The 25,598-nt window shown below is 40.7% G+C and overlaps 1 protein-coding gene across 9 annotated transcripts in view; it reads left to right on the top strand.

The window, feature by feature from the left end:
• The window catches only part of CAB39L (calcium binding protein 39 like), a 62,496-nt gene that overhangs the window by 9,421 nt on the left and 27,477 nt on the right, over positions 1-25,598 (top strand). For 3 of the 9 annotated variants that reach the window (XM_084505124.1, XM_084505126.1, XM_084505123.1), the window contains exons 3-4: positions 6,898-7,098; positions 15,911-16,059. In XM_084505124.1, coding sequence (XP_084361250.1) covers positions 15,958-16,059 — 102 coding nt within the window. In that variant the 5' untranslated portion in view covers positions 6,898-7,098; positions 15,911-15,957. The other 6 variants (XM_084505125.1, XM_084505127.1, XM_084505129.1 and 3 more) reach the window with 6 other exon arrangements.

The raw sequence follows: 25,598 nt of genomic DNA on the forward strand, positions 1-25,598 counted from the left end.
GAACAGCGGATGGCTTTTTTGGAGGGTGGGAATGTATATGGTTAAGTTTTCCCCAGTGGGGCTTAACGTTATTGAATTACATAGAATACTCGAAAGGTTAATTGGCTCAGTAGAGTAAACTTTTTGCCAGAATGGTCTACATAGCTTTCTGGAGAGGTATCGGAGTGCTCCATCCTGGGACCAGAAGAATACGTGACTAAAATCAGTGTCAGGGGATTTGTGACAACAGGGACCATTCATCACGTAACGGGGGATGATCCCGTTATAGTTGTGTTGCGATCCTTCCTGTGGGCCAGAAAGGGCAAGCATCCAGTGTTGCATGACTGACTGTCTATCTGTTATACGGGGGCAAATATATTTGGTCTGCTAAGTGATGAGTACACTTTAATTGTTTCTCAAGAGGAAGGACTTTGGGGTACTTGTGGGGACAATGACTCTGTGTGTAACTTGAGCTTGGTGAATTGTTCTTGCGGTTTCCTATTCTGATCCAATATTTTAAATTGCCGTTATTGTAGGACAGGATCTGGCAATGAGCAAAGATGTGAGAAGACCTAGGTTCACTTTTTTCCGGGGGAAAAACTGTTGGCTGCCAGAAATATTCTTGCGTGACTTTGGGCAAGCCAATTCAGATCAATTCTTGCTTAAAAATAGCAGCCTTATTTTTCATGAATTATTGTGATGCTTAGATTTTATTGTCTGACACTGGGGGGGAAAAAAGTAATTCTTCATCTGAAAGCAACGGATTTAGACTTTCAGCCTAGAATTATTCCATTTTGGGTTTAGCCCGTCTGCTCTTGTAGGATTCTTAGTTTGAGAAGAGTCTCAGAAGTTTGTTCCATCTGTGGATATAGTTTCTAGTGATGTAGGGCTATCATACCTATCTGCCAGAAAAGGGCACAGCAAGCCGCGTACTCCCTAGTATGTTTATTTGGTTTCTATCACTATAGTGTCAAAGCATCTTACGTTCTTTAATGCATTTGTTTTCCCATAGGGAGACTAAATGGCCTTCCCAAGTTCACACAGAAATGTGTGACACAAATAGGAACTGACTCTTGGTTTCTGTAGTCTGAACTCATTTCTTCATCGGTACAACACCCTGCCTCTGTATTGGGCTTTCTGGTAGTATTTATTCTCTTATTTGAGGCAATCACTTGAAAAATACAGTGGTTCTGTGGGTAAATTCTGGCTTTGCTGCCCTAAAGAAATAATTGAGTGGAATGCAGTAAATCACCGATCTTGCTGATTTCTTGTTTGATCTCTCATCCAGGGAGAATAGCTGTCTCAGCTCTCTTGGCTGCTCAGTCTGAGGAATATAAGTATTACAGATACGATTTCACAATCTCCCGAGAATAATACTTGCTGGTTTGAACTCTAAAGTGAATGGCTATGGAGCCATTTGTAGCTATTTAGCCTGGTGATTTTGGATGATGCTTCAGGAAATCTCTAAGGTGCTAATTGCCAGAAGCTGGAAGAGTAGGATGGTCTTTCTTTTGGTACATGTTTCTTTTTGTATTTTGTGCTTGGCCTCAGCTGCTCTTCGACATGGGAGTTGATGGAGCTTTGTCTGATTCAGAATGATGGCTCCGGTTCCTATCTACTGACATTCTTTAAAAATATATTTCAGAGTGCACATCTGTCTGTGTTTGCTCAGAGCCAGCTCAGTTTCCTCATACAAAAGTGGATATTACTCATGGGAGCATTTAACTTTTGGGTTAAATTAACCTTAATTTTGTTTGTTTGCAAATCATCTTGAGAGCATCTAATGACAAATGCCTTAGGCTTCTGTAGAAGTGGTCAATAGAGGAAAAATCTTCATCCATTTTTTTTTTTTCTCAATCTGTCCTCTCCTCTTAGAAACAGAGCCACACATTACGTATAATTATTGTCATCAAAGATCAGTTCATCTGTCTAATATTTTCATTGCAAAGCACCATTTCAGGCTACCCTCCTCCCATTTTTAGTTCTATAAATAGAATAACCACTGACTTCTTTAAAAAACTAACAAAAATGACTGCTGAAGTGACTGAATATACAATGATGGGATAGAAGCAGTTTGTAGGGGTGAAGGCAGCAATTACATTAAAAGTAACCTGCTTAGCTCTTCAGGAAGCTACTGATATTTGGAGGGCTACTTTTTGTTCAAGTCCACAAGTAAAAATCCTGATGTTGTTGTGTGCTCACTGTCCCTCAAGGTAATGTTGTCCATTCATAAAAGTGGGAGTGTAATTATGATCCTTAAATATGTTTTATATTGGGACACAACAGATAAGGGATGTGACATTTTATAAGTGTTTAGAGTCGTAATTCTTGTTTGGGGGGAAGATGCACAAGGAAAGGGATTCATGTTAGCTCTTTTTCTCTAGTTAGATGAAAGGATGGAGCTGATGGATGGCTTTAGAAGGAGTAAAATTTTAAATATGCTGGCACACACATGAAGGGTTTCCTACATAAAGGTGTCATTCCTGGTAGAAAGGCCAGTGTTGGTTGTGTGATGCTGGAGTGAAGTACATGGGAATTATATGTTCAGTAAAAACTTATGAGCACTTTATAAGATTTAGTGCAGGTATTTCAAAATCGAAACAAAACAAAAATCACTCTAGCATTTGTTTTTATTTGCATTAAACGAAGCAGGAAGAAAAGGCAGTATGTGCTAAAGGTCGCTAGAGGGAGCCAGGAAGAAGAAGAGGGGGCAAAACGTTGAAGACGTTTTCACTTTCAGAAATAGCTGGTACAAAAGCACCCAGGTAGCCCTTGCTGTTTATTTCAGCTAAAACACAGCTATGGCATAGACTGGCTTAAGAAAAACCATCTGTCTCCACATATCGTGTCCGTTTTTACCTTGTTTTGTATCTGGATGAGCAGCCAGATGTTAACTTGTCTTTCTGTGCAGGTGTCTGTTTTTGGGGGATCAGTCCAGAGCTGCTCTCCCCCCAGTATTATAGGAGAGAGACAAAGTGTAGGTGTTTGTGTGTATGTGTATTTGAGATGGATTAGATGAAGAAGAGTTTTAATGACATTAATTTGGAATGGCCACATTATAGGGGATCTGAGAAAAATGATCATCTGCAGGCTTTTAGAACAATATACAAGCATGAAGTTACTGTAAAATCTCCCTTATTGGGTCTTAAAAGTGTTATTGGACACACTTTTTATATTGCTTTATTGTAAAGTTAAATGCCTTGAGTTAAAGGGTAGCATCTTTATAGGGCAGATAACAATATAAGTGATTTGTTTTTAGTCCTCTCCCTCCCTACCCACCTGAAAAAACTGCCACAATTTCAGTATCTTGGGATCTGTAAGAGTAGGAAGAAATCCCATGGGTGGGTTTCTTTAGTTTTTAGGTTTGGGGGAGGAGGAATCTTTTTTTAGTATTTAAAAGTTTCCCTTCTTGATACGTGGTATTATACAACTAAACCAGTTGCTGTGTAGAATTCCATTTGGGTTTACCCAGTGCCTTGGCACTGAGCAATTTTGGGGGAAGGAAGGGATTTTGTGGTCGTTATCTGAGGCTGCTTAGGGCTTTGGAATGCTGGAAGTAATCTTGGAGGAGGTAGACAGACTGTAAGTGGGTGATTAAATGAGCAGAATTAATATACATGTACTACATGTTTATCATCTGCCTCTGTAATTTATTGCTACCACACTCATTGTTCAAGCTGCATAACTTCTCTTTTCCATTTTAGAAAATAAATGGAAAGGGTAGGAATAATGAAATGTGTTTTTTTTTTTTCTTCCCCCTTTGGTCTTCATTAGACGGCATAATTTAAACTTAAGAAAACAAGGGCAAGCATTTCTCAAAAGTACTCTAGCCATAAATTTGCCTAAGATCTCTTTTCACTTTAAAGGAAACAAATATAATGGAATTTAAATATGTGGAGGCTGGAGTCCCTTAGCAGTGCACAGAGATTGTTTTTTAGTGTATCTTGAGATTATAAGGAGTAGTTGACTAATTACATCATTCTAGATGATGTAGATGGCTACAAAGCACGAGCTGAAGAAAACATTATTTCTTTTGAAATATTTAATAACATCTTGGAGAGGGAAAAAAAAAAGATCAGGTAAGAGCATTAAGTAATTATAGCTTAATTCACGTAGGATGGTGCAAGGCCTTTTCCTGTCATCCGAGAGTTAAGTGCACTGATGATGAAACAGAATTGGAAAAGCAGAGAGAATTTTTTCCCTGCCCCTTTAGACAGCTTTCTTTGAATTGTCTCCCTCAGCTGCAATGCAAAGGTGGTGGCAGGCATGTGTCTTACTCCCCCACTTGTAGAAAGCTCCTATTCAAGTCAAAAAGTATTTCCTCAGGTAGGAGACAGACAAAGCTGATCTGTAAATATGAGTACATATTCAATTTACTCCTTGGAAACATGAAAACAGACATATATAGTTAAAAACAGGTAATAGTTTATTTTCTAGATAATGTTTTTATGCTTATAGATCACTGCTTACTCAGAATGTGCTGTGAATACTTTTGTTAACTTAGTGATGCATGGTTATCCAGTGGGGCCTTGTAGCGTGCAACTAAAATGGCCTTTTGGTGATTATTCAAGCAGTTTCAGGTAGATGCAGAGGTATCTTTACCTGTTAAAATGTTGATGGATGCAGTATATAAATGGTATAATTTCCCATGGGAGAGTTCAGATAAAGGGGAGAAAAAAAGAAAAAAAAAAAAAAAAAGGTTATTCCCTTTAAAAGAAAAGTAAACAGTGGAAACTAATGACATAACATGCTTAGGTTTGTGTGTTTCCTTAGGAAGAGCCGGTACCTTCTGTTGTAGCCCAAGGGCAGAGCTCTTATCGTTTGACTTTAGCTGTGCTGTTTACTCAAAGGCTGTGGTACCCCAATTGAAAATAAATAGCAAACACACAGGGTCAACACCATGGTTGATGTAAGGTGCCGGGGTGCCGTACGGTGCGTCGCCCCGTTCCCTTCCCCGCCAAGCTGGCAGCAGAGCCTGGTGCTGTGGGGTGGCTTGGCTGGAGGGCAGGCTCCTATCAGGTAGTGCCTAAGGCCAATTTTGTTCAGGAGTGCAACAAACCACAGCCTGTGCTGGTTGCTCACGTGCCCTCTGTGCTTCAGAGGCCTCTCCATCTCATCTCGAGTTTGGTGTCGGCAGCATCACTTGCTCAGCTCTCTGCTCGTGGCCTCGAGAGGAAGCCTGACCACGCCACACCCCCTAACACAAAGCCTTTAATCCCACGTTGGAGGAATATTTCAGTCCTGGTTTAGAGCAAAAATTGCCACTTGGTGTCACTTGCAGCAGCTTTTTTGGGTGCAGGGAAAGCAGCGCTAATACATTTCCAGTGCTGCTCAGGGCTGCCCAAAACCAGGGGGGTGACGTGTCCCGATGATGTGTTTTATAAGGCACAAGCACAAATCACAACATGCTTTACAGAGACTTGAAGGCATGAATCTGAAGGTGGCTCAGCAAGGTTCAGGGAGCAGGGACTGCTTCTGCCTAAAATAGAAGAAGGATTGAAGCCAGGCATGTTGCTGATGCTTTCCTCTTCAAAGGGATGCTTTTTGGTACTTGTTTGCCTTGGTTAGGAACTAGGATTGCTAGGAAAAGATGTTAGCCTTTTAAAAGGTTAGTGTTTTCATCTGTGCTCCTCCAAAACACCTCTCTGAGTTGTTTCTCATGCTTTTCTGTTGTTGTCTGTAATGTAGAGCTGTGAATAGCTGCCACAGGTGAGCCCTAAATTAAGCTCTGTGACGCTGGCCCACAGTGGGGGCTGAGTTTAGCTTCCTCAAGCAAATGTTGTAATATACAGAATTATTTTTAATAACTTTGGCTGGACTTAACTCTAAGGAAGAGGGGACAGGAGGTGAAATCCCACCCTGAGCTGGTGACCTCAGCATAAATACACGCTCGCTTCTCACCCGTGCTGGGGCTTGGCTGAGGTCTGCGTGAGGATGGATTTCAACATCCTGCAGTGCTAATGGTGCCTGGTAAAGCCTTTTGCCTTTCGTTTCTTGATGCGTGTTAGACAGCTGGGGGGGAAAGCCACTTGCAGTTCCCTCTGGATAGATGTGGCACTCACCGAGGAGTAGCTGCTGAGAGCGAAAAGCAAAGCATTAACAATTCCTTTAATTGCATTTTGCTGCGTTTGTGTGCTTGGTAATAGCTGGTAGTGCTTCTTTGGGGATATTTTAATTGGATGAAGTTAGCCCTTGGAAAAAATGCTTTAGGCTAATGCATTTTCTGAAGTTTTGCTTAGAGTATACTGGAGATTTCCACCCCCCCAGCCCAGTGTTATGTGAAAAAGTGTTCTGATCCTGGCATTACAATACGCAGCCAGGCAGGAAACAGCAGCAACTTCGGCTCCTCTGGGCAGGACTCCTCCTGCTGCAAGATCCCGTGCGCTAGCATGTTGGTTTTGTTATTATCTTGTAACAACAAACCATTGTTGGGCTCCCTTATTTGCATTCTCAGCAGGAAGGCAAGGTGAATAATTGAATTCCAGCAGCCCCTGCCACGTGAATGGACCCGTCCAAGATGCCTCCCATCCACGGAAAGACTTCGAAGGGGAATGGAAACTTACAGGAGCGATGTGAAATTGTTGCATCTCTTCCTTTAACCCCAGAGACATCTCTCGGCGGGGCTAGATACGTGTTCTTCTGCTTTACACGCATTCCTCTGACGTGGAGAGAGGGAAGGGACGGAGGAGGGGAGTGAGCCCGTGAGAAAGGCGAGCCAGGGAGTGGGAAGCAGGGGAGGGCGGTGGGAAAAATGCACACCCGGACACGGAGCTAGTCGGACCAGAAGCAGAACTGCCCCTGGCACATGAAGGAGCCCGGCTGAAAAGGGAAAGGGGAGTGGAAATTTACAGCTGCTTTGAGTGCGCGTGTGTGTGTGTGTGCATGCTTGGCTGTTCACTGCTGCTAACGCTTTTGCAGAGGGTAACGGTGGCTCGGCAGGAGAGGCTGTCTTCTGGAAGCTGCTTTCTCCGCCACGTGTCAGCAAGAAGGAGAAGCTGCCATTAAATGGGAGATAACTGAGAAGCACCTCTGGCTGGCCGCGCTGGCAGAGAGCTGTCTTCAGCACCTCGCCATGGAGCTGCGCTTCGCCGCTTAGGCACGCCTGGCCGCCTGCACGCAGTAAGTATCGGCCGAGATGGTCTCGCTGGAATTACATAAAGTTAAGTAATTCGACAGAACTTTCTTTTTTTTTTTTTTTTTTCTAGTTAGCAATAGCATTTCCCTAATAAAACGGCTCATTTATTTATTCTCTATAGTTACGCTGTTAGCTTTTTATAGCTTTGTAAACTGTGTTACCAGGAGTGGCTTTTTAAAGAAGGCAATCCTAAACAATACGCCTTCTGTTACATAAGGCGCTGGCTCCGTGGCCAAACACTCCGTGTCCATGGAATATCTCTGGAAATGGGTTTATTTACAGTGCGGTTTCCAAAAATAAAATATCTGCAATATATCATTTCTCTTGCTCCTCTCTGCTGACTGCCTGCAGCTGCGGGCTTGCTCTGGAGGTGCAGAGGAATGAGAGCACAGCCACTTGCATAAGAAACCCCAGAGCTGCTAGGGATGCATGTAAGATGAGCGTGTGTGTGAAGTGTCACAAGAAACTGCGTATGTAAATTAACCATCTCGCTATTCATCGGCGGTGGGTCTTCTCAACCTGAAACTCTAACTCCGTGAAAGGGGCTGTTCCTCAGGTCTTTATTCAGGCAGAACTTTCACTGAGCTTTAGGGAAGTTTTCCTGAACGACGACTCTTTCTTGGACTAATTTTAGCAGTAAGGCGAAATTACCACTACAAAGAACTATTTTAATGATCGGGCTTGCTCAAGTCATGGTCAAGTTAATGCTGTTTAGAGGGGTAACACAGTTATGGAGCAAAAAGAAAACTGGTATTAATGTTCCTCACTAATGGATTTACAGGAAGTATATTCCCTCTTGGCTGCTGCCTATGTTCTTTAAATTATATTATCATTTTCCATTATTTCTACAGTTATTAATACTAGAAATGGAAATGTAACTTGGTTTCCCTTTCACTTAAGTAATTGTAAAGCTGTTAAGAGCTGTTATCTTAGGATTGTATGTACTTCATAGACGTTAGTTAAGAGATGTCTTTCTGCACATCTGAGCTTGTGGGAGTTTTTTTCTATGGACTACAGTTAGGCATAGACTTGAATTCTTAATTTTTTAGCTTTGAAAGACTCCCACGTTGATAAATGGCAATAGGGATCGCAAATATTCTTTTCATCAATCCTGTCAAACTTAGTGGCTGTAAGATCTGCTGCTTTCTTATCTTTCTAGTTTTATTTAATATAAATGCTACTTCTGGCTAGTTTGTTAGCATCAGTGGGAGAGTCGGTGTGATACAAAAATGATTGATGCAAGTATGAGTATGGTACTACAGGATGCAATTTTTGCATGGCTTTAGAATCTGAATGTTACCCAAGATTGCTGTGTGCAAACACTGTTTTATAATAAATATTTTCTAATGATAGATGTATTAGCACAGGATTTGCTGCACTAGAAGGATGCTAGATAGCAAAGTCAAACGCTCAAAAAGTCCCTAACTTTAATTCTGGCATTTTTCTGTACCGATGTAGTCTGTTCTCTCTATCCTACTCAGGATACTTTCATAAAGTTTCAGTCTTGATTTATATAATCACTCATTTACACCTCCTTTTCCATCATATCTTTCTGGGTTTGGTTGATGAGCATCTGAGCTGTGGTGTCTGCTTCAGCACTTCAGCAGAAGCCCTGCCTCTCTGGCCTCTTTCCATCCCCTCTTTCCCATCTTGTGCTAGTAGGGCTGTTTGTAAGACCATGTGGAGAACTGGATTGGAAACCAGTTCTGACCTTTTCTTTTTTTTCCCCACCAGGCTATTTTTTGTTCACCTGCATCTGTTCCCTGATCTGGCTTACCACATGGCCCAGCCAACAACTGTACCAGTCTGGCAGAGGTTGTGCTGTAGGTGTGTGAATAGATCTGGAGCAGGATGGCACTGTCAGGGAGCAGAGAGCTCATGAAACTGTGGCCTCAGTGACCTGATAGCTATTCAGCATTTGAAAGACTATATCTTTTTGTTTTGTTCTGTTCTTTATTGAATGGACATGCAATTGAAAATACAATTATTAATTTCTTCAAGTGCTTCTATAGAGCTTTAACACACCACTTGAGTTGAGCATCGCCATGGGTGCCTTCAGTTTCATAATAATATCATGTAGTTGCTCAATAGTGTTGTTATTATTCTCATTTGTATTCTATAGAGGTAGGCAGGTTAAGGGCAGAACTGCCTAGTGATTTTCGGTCTGATCTTCAGGATGCTTACCACCTGTTAGAAGAGGTGTTTGTGGGGAAAGCAGAAAGCATTACCGCAAGGTTTTGTAGGTTCCAGGTAAAGTTTCAGCCAATATCCATCTTTGTGCCAGGTGCTTTCAAGACTGGAAATTCAACAAGTAGCCAACAGCGAGGCTTATTATGAGTAAATTCCTGAGGTTTTGGAATCATTTTGTTGCCAAGCAGAGACAGCACTCATTCAGCCTGACACAAAACTGCCCTCTCCTTTCATCTGTTTATCTTTTGTCTGCTTTGCAATGCACCTTTCAAAATCTGCAACTTGTTGAGGGTTTTCAAGAGAAGTTACTCGTGTAGCCCCGATTCCTTCTGCCTGCCAAATGAAACGTGGATTGTGTGAGGGGACTGCACGGGGAGGACAGCTCAGATTTGTCCAGGTGATCAAAAGTCTTCTATTTCCTGCGTTGAGTTCTTGACTCTGTAATTGCCACAGCCTTCCCAAATATTGTGGGAGGGAGAAATGAAGAGGGAATAAAGCATCTCTTTCACTATATAGAAACTGATTGGGCAAAATTATGAAGAAAGTCTGCTGATTCATGCCCAAAATACATGGGGGCTTAGGCACACTGAAGTAAATGGAAAATGAAGCCTCTTTTTCCACAGAAGAAAGTCTCACTCAGTACGAGTTACTGAAATATTTTTATTCTGATAAATAAGCAGATGAAGGTTAGGAACTAAGAGAAGACAGATGTCTGATACTTAAGGGAAGGGAAATTATTCTCTCATTCATTTTTGAGTAGCAAATTGCTTGTCCAGAGTAACATCTGAGAAGAATGCACTAACAGGATCACATGCTCTCATTCTTGCCTTTGTGGGCAGGAGGAAGTGTTTGTTGTTGAGCTACTTAACTGAGTCACTTTATAGTGGGATTGGCTGATGAGTAGAGTGATGTTGCTGGCTGCATTTTCCCCTCATTGCTCTTACAAGCTCAGCTGTGCTGTAATCTTTCAAGAAAGCATATGATAAAGAGCAAAGAATTCAGGGAGTGGGCCTATAAACAGAACTAGATCTATTAGTGTGCTTTATAGCTGTATCAGAGAGCTCAAATTGCAGTGATTTTATTTTTCAGTGCATTCCCTTTATGGGCAGATAAATTAGCAGAAGAGAGATTTTGAAGACTGGTAGGCTTTGGTGTCAGATGATCTAGGTTTCATTCCTGGCAAAGCCACTGATTTTTAATTTTTATGTTTTAAATGTGGCCTTTTGTAAATCTTCTGATCTTTCTGTGCTTCAGCTTCTCCCTTTGCAGAGGGGAGGGAGTAACAGCATGTATAAAGCAGTTTTGGAATTGTGTTTTCAGTCTTAATTAAATGTTTGCAGAGTTGGAGGCCTCTGAGGGCAAGCATGCTCTGAGTATAAAGGGATGTTATGTTATCTGTGACAGGCTGCTGAATATCTTAGAGCTCTCTTCTTGTAAGCCTTATATACCTCTGGATTCAACTTACAGCTTTGGTCTGTGTGAAATACATTTTTTCTTTTATCAGAATTGAACAGGCACAGCTAAACATTTAGGAAGTGTTGCTTTAAAATCGTCCTTTGGTGTTTCTGCCACTTATCTGAAATAAAATCGATGCCTTTTTTTTCTCCCACTAACAAGCATACTCTGAAAGTATTTTTATAAAGGTAAACCTCGTAAAAAGTGTTGGATTCCACAGCACTGGAGGCTGAATTGCTCTGCTTATACTGATGGCAACAGCAGACTTTGGAAACCACAAATCCTTGTTCAGTGCTGCCAGGGCATTTCCCCTGTGAATGGGAGAGACAACTTTGGAGGCTGTGAGAGTCAGGCCGGTGAGATACAGCTGTTTCTTTCCTTTGCCTCATAAGCCTCTTGCAAGAGTACCGGTGAAATAACATCATCCCAAGTAATGCTTCAGAAGTTGGCTGTTCCCTGCTAGGAATTCAGAAGTGACTACAATGCTTTTCTGATGTTATAAAAACATATGCTGTTGAAAACGTTTTCCATCGAATGGTTATTCCTAGAAAGTAGGAAAGAAAGGGGCTCATTCAGCTCTGTCCCTTGCTGCCAGACAACAGTGTCAAAAATTTATGAACAGATGCTCTGTGGTGTGCCTGTTGGAGCAAGTTATTTCCAAATCTCAGAGCTCCAATGGTTAGAAAGCTTTACATTTTTAGCTTACGTTTATTCATTGGCAGATTACAGCCACTTGCTTGTGCACAAATAACATGTTATTATTATTTTAACTGAAATAACTTCTTGAGCCTCCCTGTATTTTTCTTCTAGGCTTACCCCGTTGATTTTATTTGACTTTGGGTGTTTGGTTTTGTGTACGTTGAAGTTCCATATGAAGTTTCATCAAGACTTTGTAGAGACATGAATGTCTTTTGTCTTTCTACTGGAAATTACTTCCTTAATTCATTGCAGATTTGTGTTTGTCTTTCTTCTGTCTGTAAAATACCAGTGTTGTCCCCAGGTGTCTGTCATTTCTTATGGTAGTCCTCATCTTGAAGCAGATATTCTTCTGTCTGTTCTCCCGTTCTGCATTATCTGATACTTTCTACTCTTGTTTTTTATCCCATTTTATTATGTTAGTCTATCAATTTATTATTTATGACATTTATTATGTCAGGCTCTCCAGTTTTGCAAGCAGTGATATTCCAGTCTTCTTCAGTATTGATGATGTCTTCACATTTTGAGTCATCACAGTTTGTTGGTAGGATCTCAGTTGCAATGCCTCTCTAAATAAAGTTCAGTCCCCAAATTACTGTTGCCTTCTCAGAGGATCAATCTCTACTTACATGGTAATTTTCTTTCTAGTTTTTCTATTATGTTCAATTTAGCATATTTCTATGTCAGATGTATGGGGTCTACTGTATTTTCTTTGTCTAAAAATATCCTTTATTAATAATGGTTTGTAGTATGAGCTACTTCTAGTAAGCTTGTATTACCTTCTTTTCAGTTCTCATTCATCTTCATATTTCAATTATTTTTAGACTGGTTTCTTGAAAAAACAAAGCTTTGCATGGTCACAGCGTCTGTCTCTTTCTACTTCTCTTCCCATTGCAACTTTGGAACCAATTTCAAGTAACTTTGACCAAGGGATAGATGTCTTGAAACTACTGAGTTCCAGAAAAAAATCCCAAAATGACAATAAGCAATAAAGGGAATAGGGAATTTAAACCAGATTAGTACATCTACTGAAGAGAAAAGCTTACAAGTAAAGTTTGGAGAACAGAGAGTTGGTATAAAGAAGAGGACAGGGCAGAAGTGCTGCAGCTGCAGGAGCTAATGTAATGCTTTCTTAGATGCTGGAGAATCCAGTCATGAGAAACAAATCTGGAAGTAAGGAGTCCTCGTTTTGCCATGTGCCCTGTGGAATAGCTAGACTAAGACGAAGTTGTACAGCTTCCAAATGTCAGCAAAGCACTTTTACCAGCACTTGCTTCTGTCTGTAACTGTGAACAGCATGTGCCCCTAAGACATTCCTATGTGGAAAAGCCAAAGGGACTTGAATCTGACTGTAACCTGCAGCTGCCAGTGTTCTCTGGAGTGATGGAGCATCTCTTGCCAGATGCTGATATGGATTAAAACCCATGTCCTGAAAAGGGGTAAATCCAAACAGCCATAATTTCCCCTTTTTCTCCATATCTTCCTCCACTTGCAAGCAGTGGATGTTTTGCTTTGTATGTAAGACTGATAAATGAAGTGAAGCAGAGACTTGGCTCTGCTTAGCGGAGGGATGAACTAAACAGTCTCTTGAGTCCCTTCCTGCCATATTATCAGAAATTTTGCTGTTGTGATTAGGACAGTGGTAGGCTATGAGATGAATAGGAATGATCATTTGTCACTGAGCAGTGCTGTGGTTACTCAATAGTTAGATGAACCATACAGAGGAAAAGTGCTAGCCTGGCTACTGGGGTGTTTTGGCAGCATCAGTGATTATTTAAATACACTGGACTTTAGACAGCTATGTAAGTTACTTTTTTGGGGGGACATGCTTGTAATTCATAGCCAACATCAGTTAGAAACATCAGTTAGAAATGTGGACTTCGTTTTCTTAAATCTCAGAACATTTAGGTTACGACTGCCTCAATTTAAAAAAAAAAAAAAAAAAAAAAAAAAAAGAAAAACTCAAAATATCTTCCCCTTTGCTTTTCCTTATGTGGAGACCTGCCAGAGGGGAAGATGAAAGGATGTCTTAAGCAATCTGAATAAACCTACCACACCTTGGTGATTATTTTTTTTTTCTTTCTCTAAAATGCAGCATGCCAGCTTAGCTCCTGCTCTCCAAATATCTCTTACATCTTCATATCCTCGTGCCTTGTCTTCATGGGTAATAAAAACACGCAGATTTAGGCCCTTTTGTAGCTGTGTCATGAAGAACTGATCTGACTGCAGAACATGTGAGGTGGTTATAGGGTGCTTGGCACTTGCTAGCAGCTTACAAACAAATTTATTGTATAATACTGCCTTTGCCTACAAGTATGAAGTAAGCTAACTGGTGAGAGGCCCAGTCTTTTCCGGTGCTTGTGTGTAGCTGAACATGCCCAAATGAGTTAGTCACGAGTATACCCAGCCTTCAGTCTTGCACGTTGGCAAGTTGAGGTGTGACTCTGCTCTGTTGCTAATCGGATGCTGCTGCCAAAAATCACAGTTTTGAGCTCGATGGGAGCAGCGCTAAGCGCTCGTTTTGACTCCTTAGCTGAGAGCTCAGCCAAGTATTGAAGGTTATGTAGCCAAAACTGCAAAAATAAAAATTAGTTTGAACCAAACCATGAGTTTGAAAATGGAAATCTGAAGGAGGAGAGCTTTCAGAACTTGAACATGAAAATATTTCTGTGAAACTAACCTAGCAACAACTGAGAAGCTATATACAAATTCATGTACTCTTGACATTATTAAGGAACTTTTGGTTCAAAGATGATATTTAAAAATATTTCCTTTGTGTCATAGAAACTGTTCTTGTAAAGATAATCTGCAAATATTTTGAAATGTTTTTAATAAGATGTTAGGACAGAATCTGTATAGCTTTTTTTTTTAATACTCCTCTGTGGTTTGAATTTTATACTTGACTGTTTTATGTGATTGCTATTTATATTTGTAAAAGAATGTATATGTAATCGAAGTATTAGTTCCATAGGAATTTTGGGATTAATAAAATATGGATATATGGCACGAGTGGGATCATACTTCATGTTAGACTCTGAAGTTTTTTGGTAGTAACAACAGAACACAAGAGGATCGCGTTCATTTGGGACTACTGGGAAGTCATTGCACAGTTCTGTTTTTTTAAAAATATATGTCGTGTATTGTACTAATTTAATTCTCTCCTTTAAAACTGCTTGGATAAAGCTTTTTTATCGTAAGAGTTGAAAAAGAACAAGGAAATGGAAGTGATTTGTGTATGTATTTGTGCTTTCACAGCTAATCTTACAAATGTGTGAGAGAAGGGTTGATGACAATGGCTGTCTTTTGTTGTGGGAAGAGATGAAAATATGAGCTTATTTTGGCCTTTTTTTTTCCTCCTCTTCATGTTGTACAAGCTGAAATGGAGAATAGGGCTGTGCTCTCCCTGTAAAGTGTTACTGGCCTAACCAGAGCACATCCATAGTCTGTCTGCTGACTTCAGTAGATCTTTGTATCAGACTCTAAGCCAGAGCTATGGGAGTTTACCACTGAATGCTTTGTAGGATCATAAACTAAGCTACTTGGTTTCTTCCATGTATAAATACAGTGGTTTAGTGTTTGCCTTTCCAGGCATCCAGAGGAGGAATGCTTTAAATTAAACAAGCAAACATTGCACCGAGCCTGTCTGAATTTAAGAAGAGATTGGACTGTGAACTTAGGCACATGGTCTGAACTTTTGGGTAGACCTGTGCGGTGTCAAGAGTTGGACTTGATGATCCTTAAGGGTCCCTTCCAACTCAGGATATTCTATGATTCTATGATTTTCATTGAAATGCTCAGTCTTTCATTTAAATGTCAGGAAAACATGTGTCCGTGTTTGGGCCTGATCCTCTATTACTTACTTAATTCAGGCAATGCTTTACATAAGTGAGATCTGACCCACGGGTACTGATGGATTCTTGAAGTCTGTCAGACTTAGGGAGTAGCCTAAACTGCTTCATATCAAGAACCTTTAGACCAAAAAAGAAAAGCAGCTGAAGCAGAATGAGTGATGGCTGATAAGCTTTTTGCAATGTTTTAAACAAAGGATGTTTTTAGTGTGCTGGGGTCTAAAGTTAGTTACTGTGCATCGCAGTGGAACTGGTAAAGCTTGAAAGAAACCAGTATCAGAAATCTAGGAGTCTGCCAGATATTCATTGTCCAAAATATGTTGGATGTATGCATACAGACTCAGTGGAGCACTGAACTGTAGGTCTGAGGCTTTAGGAAGCATCCAGCTCCTGCACAGGTGCTGGTTAGTTTTCCACATGCTAATGTTGGTTGTTGAATTCCCAATGAACCTGCAATGACTGTATCTGAGGACTTTTACCTGCTTAGCTGAAGCAAAATATTGTGACTGAGGCATAACCTTTTCTTGTTCATAATGTTTGTGTGTTTTTATTGCATTTTTTTTTGTATAAACCTTAAAAGCTATTTTTGTTTCTCATTTGGTTTAAGGCAGTCCTCTTCTATACTGAAAGAAGAAATCCAGGTGAAGAAAAAACATGCCTTTGTTTAGTAAATCGCACAAAAATCCTGCTGAGATTGTGAAAATTCTGAAAGAAAACATGGCCATATTGGAAAAACAAGAAAAAAAAACAGACAAGGTATGAGGTAATGTTGTAGACAACTGATAAGGGTTTTATGCTGGGGAAACTGCAGAATGAAGGGAATGAAATTGTGTTCGCTCACTGCCCTGATTCTGCAAGCACTTCCACATGTAAGTAGCTTTATGTTTGAACAGTTCTACTGAAACCAGTGAGCTTGCATAAGTAGAGGACAACAGATCTGGGGGTCAAAAAGAAAACATTGAGATCCAGAAGCCTTATTCAAAAAGATCTACTACTTTGAATAGCAATGCATCTAGCAAAGCAGCATGGAGGACTATTTGAAAGTTATTAACCTATTAATTATTCTAGCAGGATAACGAATGAGACTGCCAATTAATGTGTAGGTACCCCCAGAGCAAAACTTACTTCTGATGAACATTGTTCACATAAAGCATCAAACCTGTATGTATGAGGTCTCACTGTATCAGTACTTCCTAAATGTGCTCTGCTTCTTTGTATTCTAATTATAGTGCTGGGTTTTTGCTAATATTACTGCAGTCCTTTATCTCTGTGATACAGACCTGAGTTATTTTTACTACTCTACTACTCAATGACCAGTTAAGAAGGCACACCCCACTATAGAACATGATTTTAATTAATAACAAACTACTTTTGGATTAGATCTGAGTGACAGTGGAGCAGAAGTAGCTGACAATTTTCCATTAGCACAGTTCTTCTGCAGCTGATGTTTGTGTCTGCATGTTGTCCTCCTCCCACCTTGCACAGGAGTTTGTGTTAGAATGAGCCAAAAGTACAAGGTAAGCACAGTTGCCTCTGCATCCAAAGTGAAATTCTCTGGAAACTTCTAGGTTCAAAGCAAGTAGCTCGGAGCATGTTAATTATGTAACATCAGTCACGTGGATTTCAGTGAGGCCTCTGGTATTTGATGTCTCATGCTGAAATACCTTCAGTTAACTGAAAAAGCACTGGGAGAATTTGACTCTGAACTAAAACTTAAATAAATAAATAAATCGGCAGTGTCTGTCCTCCCCTTCTGAATTCATTCTTCAGAACCTGATTAAAGATGACATTCAAAGCAGAAGCTCTAGACTCAGGTTTCTTTTTGATTTGCTTTGCAGTATGACTCTTCTGAATTGTGGTTTTGAGCTGGGTTTTGGTGGTGTTTTTTTTTTTTATTTTTATTTTATTTTGGATGTTAGTGACAAAGTAGGAGAAATTCAGACTTCTTAGAAAATGGAGAACTGAATGTAATTTTTTCATTAAACTCATAACAGCTGGTGTGTGTTTTCCTCACAAAGTGGAAGATGTGGGAGATTTCCCCTAGCTGTTTAGGGTGGAGACAGCTTGTGAATTTACTAATGATTCTTATTCTACATGTGATTGAATGGGATGCAAACAGGCCATTTAAAATATCTAAAAGTCCTAATCTGGCAGACTCTCCTGAACTGTGAATTCTGTGAATTGTGTTCATCTGAATGATCCTGTGTTATTAACACTTTGGCAGCCAGCTTAACTGACGAGTCCATGCTGTCTTTGAGGGGAGCATTCTGCTCTCCTTGCACAGCCCACTTGTCTCACCTAGTGGTTGTGCCTGGCTGGCATTTGTGTGGCCATGAGAGGGGTGAGGATCAGGGAAATGTTCAGCCTGGTGACTCTGTCCATGTCCCCCCTGCCACGCATACATCATTTTTCTCTAGGTTGAGAGAGGAGGGGGGGGACAAGGTGTTACTTCAGCTTCAAGACATTAAGTCAAGAAAGCAGCCCTGCTTTGGATGGCATTTACACATATGCCTACATGGCTTGTTGGATCAGGACCTTGTGCTCCGATGCAGAGGAAGCACAAAGGGCCTTTCTCCCTTTGGAGGAGAAGATCAGAGGTTCATCAGTAATGCTACCATGCATCTGAAGCATTGCAATGAGCTGCTCTGAAATGTATCCTACTTGCTAATGAAGGTAGCCTGATTAATGGTTCTGAGTTCAGGAAGGTAAACCATAAGGAAATATTTTCAGTGCTGTGACAATGATAAGTTTAAAAAATGTTAGGGAAAGTAATTCTTGCTAAAACAGTCACTATAATGTCTCTTACTAGACATACAGGGTTTGTGGGCTCAGTAGACCTGTGTTTGAATACTGGTTGGATTTTGAATTGGGAAAGAAAAGGTGGTGGCACTTTTAATGGTGCACAAGTTTTCAAAATTTACTCACTCAAACTATACTAATGGATAACGTTGTTTTGTCTTAAATATGGTTATAGAAAATTTAATGAAAACAAGAGCAAAGAAAAAGTATAATACTGCACTCTGTGCTCTGCAGAGGCTTGTAAGATGTTGAAATTTCTCTCCGATTTATGTTCCAAAGGAAGAGTCTTAAACTTTGATAAAAGGACCCAGAGTTCTGTCTCCTTCCTGCAAGACCCACAGACCCTTGATATCCAAAAGCTGCCCAAGGATTTTTAGACCCAGTGGGCCTATGAACAAAGAAGTTTTGGGGGGTCGGGGCTCTCCCATTTTTTTCAGATTTCTGAGAAAACTGGAGAGGTGCCACTGTACCTCATCATAAAATTGAGGTTTCCAGGACTAGCAGGAATGCCACTCCACAGCATCCCTGGCGTTGCTTGCTTGCAAAACTGCTTCCAACTAGAACTTGCCTCAGATACTTAAACAAGATGTATCCTGTGACAGTTCAGTTGTTATTGTAGTACAGCAAATGTAGCATGTGGGCTGAGACAGCTAAAAGCTGCTAATAAACTTCAAATTGACAGAGAAGAGTGGCAAGGCCTAAGTAACTGCAAGCCTGGAGGAGAACTTCCCCATTCCCTTTCCTGAGCTGAGAATCTTAAGTATGAGGTGAAAATGCCATGGGCTGGGGCTGTACGAGGCTGACAGTTCAAATAAAGCCTCGTGCAACTTTCAGCAGGAGCCATCTGTGCTCCGGAGGGGCTATTTTTAAATAATGCAGAAATGATCATTCCTCCCAAGCTATGCAGTGCTCAGGTAGAAGGAGCCTGTCAGCAAACTGGGGAAGACTTTTTGAGTAATGGGAAGAGGGGCAAAGACACAACTTGACAGATAGGGCTACTTGGAAGTGTAAAGGCAATTATATGTCTTTTCCGAGATACATTTCCACATACACACATAATATACAGAAGTTTGCCCTCTTTCTTAATGATGCTTATTGTTAGTCGTAGAATAGGGCCCATTCAGACTTTGACTGAGCTATTGACTGGACTAGCATCTGTCTCCTTAGATAAGGATTGAGTTTGACCCAGTTCTTCCACGTATTTTTTTAATCCATTAATGTGTGCAGTGTTGCCATAATGCTCTTTAAACATTCCCAACTGAAAAGTAGGCCAAGTTGGAATGTTCCTTCCTTAGTTTTTATTTTATGGGTGTTTTATTTTTGTTTGCTTGCATGTGTGTTTAAATCTTTTGCCATTTTCTAAGCTGCATTCTGAAAGCTGACAGCACAGGTCGAGAAGTGCTACCACGCATGGTTCCTCTTTCTGTGAAGTGCTCTTTCTAACACCTTATTTTTTCTTTGATTTTTTTAATAGCATCTACTTTATAGAAGCTATTGCAGCAATGGAAAAGCAAATGTAACAATTACAGGATTAAGTAGGCTAAGACAGCTGAAAAGCATACTAAAGCCTTCCTTGTGAAGCATCCTCCTTTTCCAACATCTGCAATAAATGAGGTATTCCTATGACACGTACAGTTGCTGACATCACGTTCAGACTTCGATGCAGTGAAGAACAATTAATTATATGTTATTACAGAATTCTATAAATCTCATGAAAAGTTATTCTCAGTCATGTTGAACCAAACTTGCTTGTATTTAATGAGAAATATCCATTCTGGAATTAACTAGAAAAGCAAGGAAATATTGAACAACCTAGGAAAGGAAGCCTTTGGGGTTTAGACCCTGTACCTCGTCCCACTTTCTGGCACAGACTGCTGTATCAGAGGACGTGCGTAAACAGGGAGCACAGAAGAGAAACCCTGATAGCAGCACAGAGGTCAGCACAATTGTTGAACCTAAGGAAAGACAACCGGTGACATACTAGTTAATATATTACTGTGAATGCTATTGTGTGTTTTGTCGATGGATGTTGTAAAATGACATTAATGGAGCAGATGCTTGATCCATCTCACAAAAAAAGAGGGTGACATCTCATCTCCTTGAAGTCTTGTGTTCAGCCACAAGTCTGGTCACCGTAAAGCCCTTCAGGTTGCACACAAGATGTCCCCGAGGCATGTCCCTGAAAACATCCCGCTCTTGCTGCTAACCAAACACGCTGGGGTGTGGCAGCCCTGACTCAGTGCCATCTGCAGTGCCTACAGGTTTGGTAACATTTTCTGAACCCACGCTTCAACAAAAGCGTTCCAAGTGTCACATGCTTTTAATTCAGGATGGGAAGCGGATCTGGGGTTGGTTGAAACTTGGCCTAGACTTCTGTGTGCTTGGCCCTAAGCTGTCTGGGCTTGGCCTAGTTGTCCTGAAAGATTTGCAGTTTTTGGTAGCTGGTTCAAGCCTTGGGTTTGTCATGGACCCTAAAAACCCGATGAGTTAGAGCTCATCCAGGGCTCTGCGTTGAGTGGTTTCTGACAGGCAGAGCCACAGGCTGCAGCATTTTTAATTGGTATTCGGAAACGTAGTAAAGCTAGATGTAAAATAACTCAAAGCATCTAGTTTCTTCCCCTTTCACTTACATTTTTTTCTAACAAGACTGCCTGTTCAGGTCAGTGTAATCTGACCTCCATTTCATCTCCATGTACTGTAACACATTCACTGCTCTTCAGAAGGGTCAGGAGAGCAGCATTTTAATACAGCTACAGTTAAGAGTCTTAAAAGATTTCCATAACATTCTTTTTAAATCAATAAATCCTGCTGTCTTATGTATGACCAATGAAGCCATTACCAGAGCATTTTCATCTTCCTCCTGCACTGATAGGGCAATGGCGAAGCTGTGTGTAAGATGAGGTGCATGCAGAGGACAGGATGTGCATTTGCATGGACAAGCGATTGGATGACTATCACAAATGCTAATACCAGTGGACTCGATTCTGCAGCTGCCAAAGCCAGTTGCAAAATTGCCTTTGACTTCATTGCTGTACACTGAAACAAAGCGAATAAGATAAGAAGGGCTTGGCGCCCCTTCCTTCTAACTCTGCACAAAATTCACATGCCCTGGGACTTTGTGGCATGTTTTGTTTCAGCTTCCCCATTCTGCCAAGGCCTGTTGTTGCTCTTAGAGGTGGGAGAAACTCTAGATACTATCAGGCACTAGTGCTGAGAGCTTAAAGCTTGTCTCTTCCGTTTTCTTTTCCATTTCTAAGCACCTTACAACCTTTAGTTCTGCCTTAAGTGCAGGATTAACAATGGGAAAGGAATTTATGTCCAGGTGGGGCGACCCTATCTCTTTCATGTAATCATATTGCCTCTTAGAACTTTAATTATTGTGCCTGCTTTACTAGGTTGTCCTTGCCAGCCTCCTTGAGTAATAGGCCATAATGTTTTGCTAAATGTCAGAATTCAGCTTCCTGATCCAAAATGTTCTGCTGAAGTCTACAGTTTCTTCCTGTATATCCTTTTAGCTTGAAATCGCATCAAGAGTAAGTCAGTTCAGATGTTTCTGAATTCTCCATTATGCTGTTACAGTTGGTCATGAATGTTATGTTGAGTCCCTGTAAGAATAGGCCATTCTGACCTGTAACATAGGTACATATGTGTGAAACCTCTGACCTGCCTGTAAAGCAGGTAACACAGAGACAATCCACTGATAGCATTGAAAGTTGCATTGCAGTAGAGGAGCAGCTCAGACTGATGATTAATTCAAGGCCTGATGCTTTTTCCCCTTGTGGTTTTTGTATTCTTCCTTGAAGAGGAGTAAAAAGATGCAGTGAATCTACATTCACAGAAAGGTTTAGGTTGGAAGGGACCATAATGATCACCTATTCCAACCCCCTGCCATGGGCAGGGACACCTCCCACCAGACCAGGTTGCCCAAAGCCCCATCCAGCCTGGCCTTGAGCACCTCCAGGGATGGGGCACCCACAGCTTCTCTGGGCAGCCTGTGCCAGGGCCTCACCACCCTCATAGTAAAGGATTTCTTCTAAATATCTAATCTAGACCCTACCCTCGTTTAGTTTAAAGCCATAACTCCGTGTCCTGTCACTCAACTGGCAAAGAGTCCCTCCCCAGCTTTCTCACAGAGGCCCCTTAGGTTCTGGAAGGCCACTGTAAGGTCTCCCTGGAGCCTTTTCTTCTCCAGGCTTGAACAACCCTAACTCCCTCAGCCTTTCTTCATAGGAGAGGTGCTCCAGCCCTCTGATGATCTTCGTGGCACTCCTGTGGACTCTCTCTAATACTTCTGTGTTCTTTTTGTGCTGTTTGGCCCAGACCTGGATGCAGCACTCCAGGAGTGGTCTCATGAGAGCAGAGCAGAGGGGGAGAATCATTTCCCTCGCCCTGCTGGCCATACTTCTTTTGATGCAGCCCAGGATATGGTTGGTTTCTGGGCTACAAGCACACATTGCACAATGGGAGATCCATCTGCCTCTTTGACAAACATAACAGATCTGGATCACAAATGCGTAATAGGACATGTTTAGGATAAAGGTGAAATTGGTGTAAATAGCAAAGAAAAAGCAAAGGGCAAGGTTTATAAGCAGAGGTAACTTCTATTAGCCATATTGGAAGGGCTAGAAATTAAAGTTGTTAAAGTTAGGGATTCCTGATAAAGCATTGCTGTGATGTGCTTTGGGTTTTTTCAAAAACTGCCTTTGTGAAGTTTTTGTTTCTGAAGTAGAATGCTTGCTTTTTTTTTTTTTTTTTTTTTCCCGCTATGTTATTCACAAGCAGTTACAGATAAGACAGCTTACCCTTTGAGTATGGAAAATACATAATTACGTGATTACAGGAATAAAAATTCAGCTTTCTGCATGAACAACGGATAAGACTTTTGTTTTAACCTTTCATGCTACCCTTTAAAATCTCCCTGGAAGATTTTACAAGAACAGAAAAATTTTAAGACCTGTAGGATTTCTTCATAATCCCTTAATGAAAAACACAAGGCGCTCCTTATTGCAGTGTCTTGTATAACTGTAAAATATAGAGAAAAATGTAACTTTTCAGGCAGCATTCCCAGCTTTTCCAAGCCTGATAAACTGTTGTCCTAATGTTGAACATTGTTACACACTTTGGCCTTCACACAGAGATCAGTCCAAAATAGGTAAAACTAAGAAATAGTCTTCTAGATCTGGCAAAGCAAGTTAGACTGCAGAACCCAGTATTAGTTCTGTGGCAAAGGAAAATTAAGATGTTTCATAACACTGGAGTGCTGAAATATTTAATTATAGGCATAGCATTACCCATCCTGAAATAATGAGTGAACCTCTGCAACAAAGTCACCTGGTCTTCAGACTTCTGTTAAGCTGCAGATAGGAGAGAAAGTCTTTGAGATCTTGAAGAAAGGAGAGGAAGATTTTTTTTTTTTTCCCAAATAGAATTTCAGGGTATCATTTCTTCAGGAACTTCTTTATGTTATGATCCTGTTAAGTCAACAGCAACAAGGCTTCGTTTTGCAAGGGAAGCAAGCTTAAGACCAAGCATCTTCAACACATAAGTTTCCAGCTCTCACTGCTGAAGCTGTTGATAGGTTTGGAAAGACACATTAATGCTGACAAAACCCCAGCTTTATCAACAGGAGAGGTTGAGCATGTTTATAATTTAACTTAGAGAATTAATGTATGCTTATCTCTTCTGTCAGTTCTCCATCTCTAAGGCTATTGCCCATTAGACAGCCCAGTAAGGTTAGTAGGCTGATCAAAGCAAGAGCTGTTATGTTTCAATATTTACACAAAACATTTTATTTCTAAATGGACTCTCAAACTTCCTGTGAGTTGCTGGTCACAGAAAATTATGCTGTATGAGTAATAAGTTATTTTTTGCTGGAAAAAAAAACAACTTGTTAGTCCTATGTTGGGCCAAAGTAGAGAAGAAATGGCCATTGCTGGAAAACTTGCCTTCACTGCACAGGTCAGTACAGGTTGTGCTCTCCTTCATCTCCTTTACATAGTTATTGCAAATCAGTCCTGTAACTCACTCATGGCTTGTCCATGTACCCACACTGAAGTTTACAATGTTCTGGAGTGGCACTGGATCCTCCCAAGTTTGGATGTTGTGAACTGAGATGACAGTGGTGCTTGCATGGCAGAAATTAAGACTAGAAGCCTTCAATTTGCTTAGTAGGTTGAGATCCTGATGCCTGTGCAGTGACAGCAACACAACCATTAAATTGATGCACATGCTGGGAATCAGCTTGCATTTAATTTTTTCTTTGTTGTTCCTGTCTGCAACTTATTTGTCCAAAGTTCAGCACATGCCACTTTTGACACTTGCATGCGATAAGTATATAAGCTTAGGACTTGTGTTCAGTTGTCTCTCTCTCTTTCCTATACTCCCACACCAACATCTCTAAAATATAAAGAAATAAGTTCAATCATGATGTACAGGACTCATGCCTAGAGGAGAATGATCTAATAGTTCTGAAAAACTGATTGTGCTTAGTTACAAGAATGAGGAAAATGGGTAACATCCTTACAAGTTTCATGAAACCTTTTCTTTTGCTCTGGGACTTCTGAAGTGACAGCTGCAGTACTTGATTTTTGTTGTTGTTGCCACTGATATAAGGTAAATTGCAGTACATAAGGCATAGTAGACTTCAGTTTTTCTATCAAATCTCTCCTTTTGTCACAAAATTTATGTTTGTGGCATTGCTGGGGGGAAGAACGTCTTGCTGAGGGTTTTGCTGGTTAGTGTTTTTTTCATGTTTTCTTTAAAAAGGTCAGGACCAGTCTGGCTTTGTATGAGAAGTTCTGTAGCTATGTTTCTGTTGTCATTTATGTTCAACGTATTCAAGTGAATATATTTGGCTTTATTGTTTCTTTTGGACAAATCTGGGATCTTTGGATCTTGGAATGACTTTTTCTTCAGAGTCTTGCGCAAGTTTCCATCCCAGACACAGTGCTTATCTACTTAGGGTATTATTCTAAAAAAAATAGTAAGATTAAGTGGAAATGTCAAAGTGGAGAGTGGAAGTGGCTGTTAATTCACAAATCTGTGCTTGGGACTATGATTTGCTACAGGTAGATTATAAGGGATAGAGGTAGAAGAGCAGTCCTTAGATTTGACCATAGCTTTTGGTAGAGGCTTGAATGTCAAACCACAGAATATCCAGAGGATATAAAGAAGGAGGAAGTTAAATATGAAATGTAAATTGCATGTACAAAAGCAAAAAAGGTGAGCGGATGGGATGGCAGATTGATCAGAGAAACACAGCTCCATTTGGGCCCCGTTGTGCCCATCAACACTACGATGTTCTGTCGTTTCTTTCTCCTTCAGCACTTTACTTTTTGGCCTCATTTTGAGAACAAAACAAAAAGCAGAGTATTGCAGGCTTTTCCTACACATCAGAAAGGACTACTTATACTTTAAAGGAGAGGTATTAATTTTTTTACCCACAGGATGCCAGAGATATTCACACCCTACCAAGAAGAATGGGTGAAAAGCCAAAA

The sequence above is a fragment of the Aythya ferina genome (genome assembly GCF_964211825.1).
Source record: "Aythya ferina genome assembly, chromosome: 1".
Taxonomy (NCBI): domain Eukaryota; kingdom Metazoa; phylum Chordata; class Aves; order Anseriformes; family Anatidae; genus Aythya; species Aythya ferina.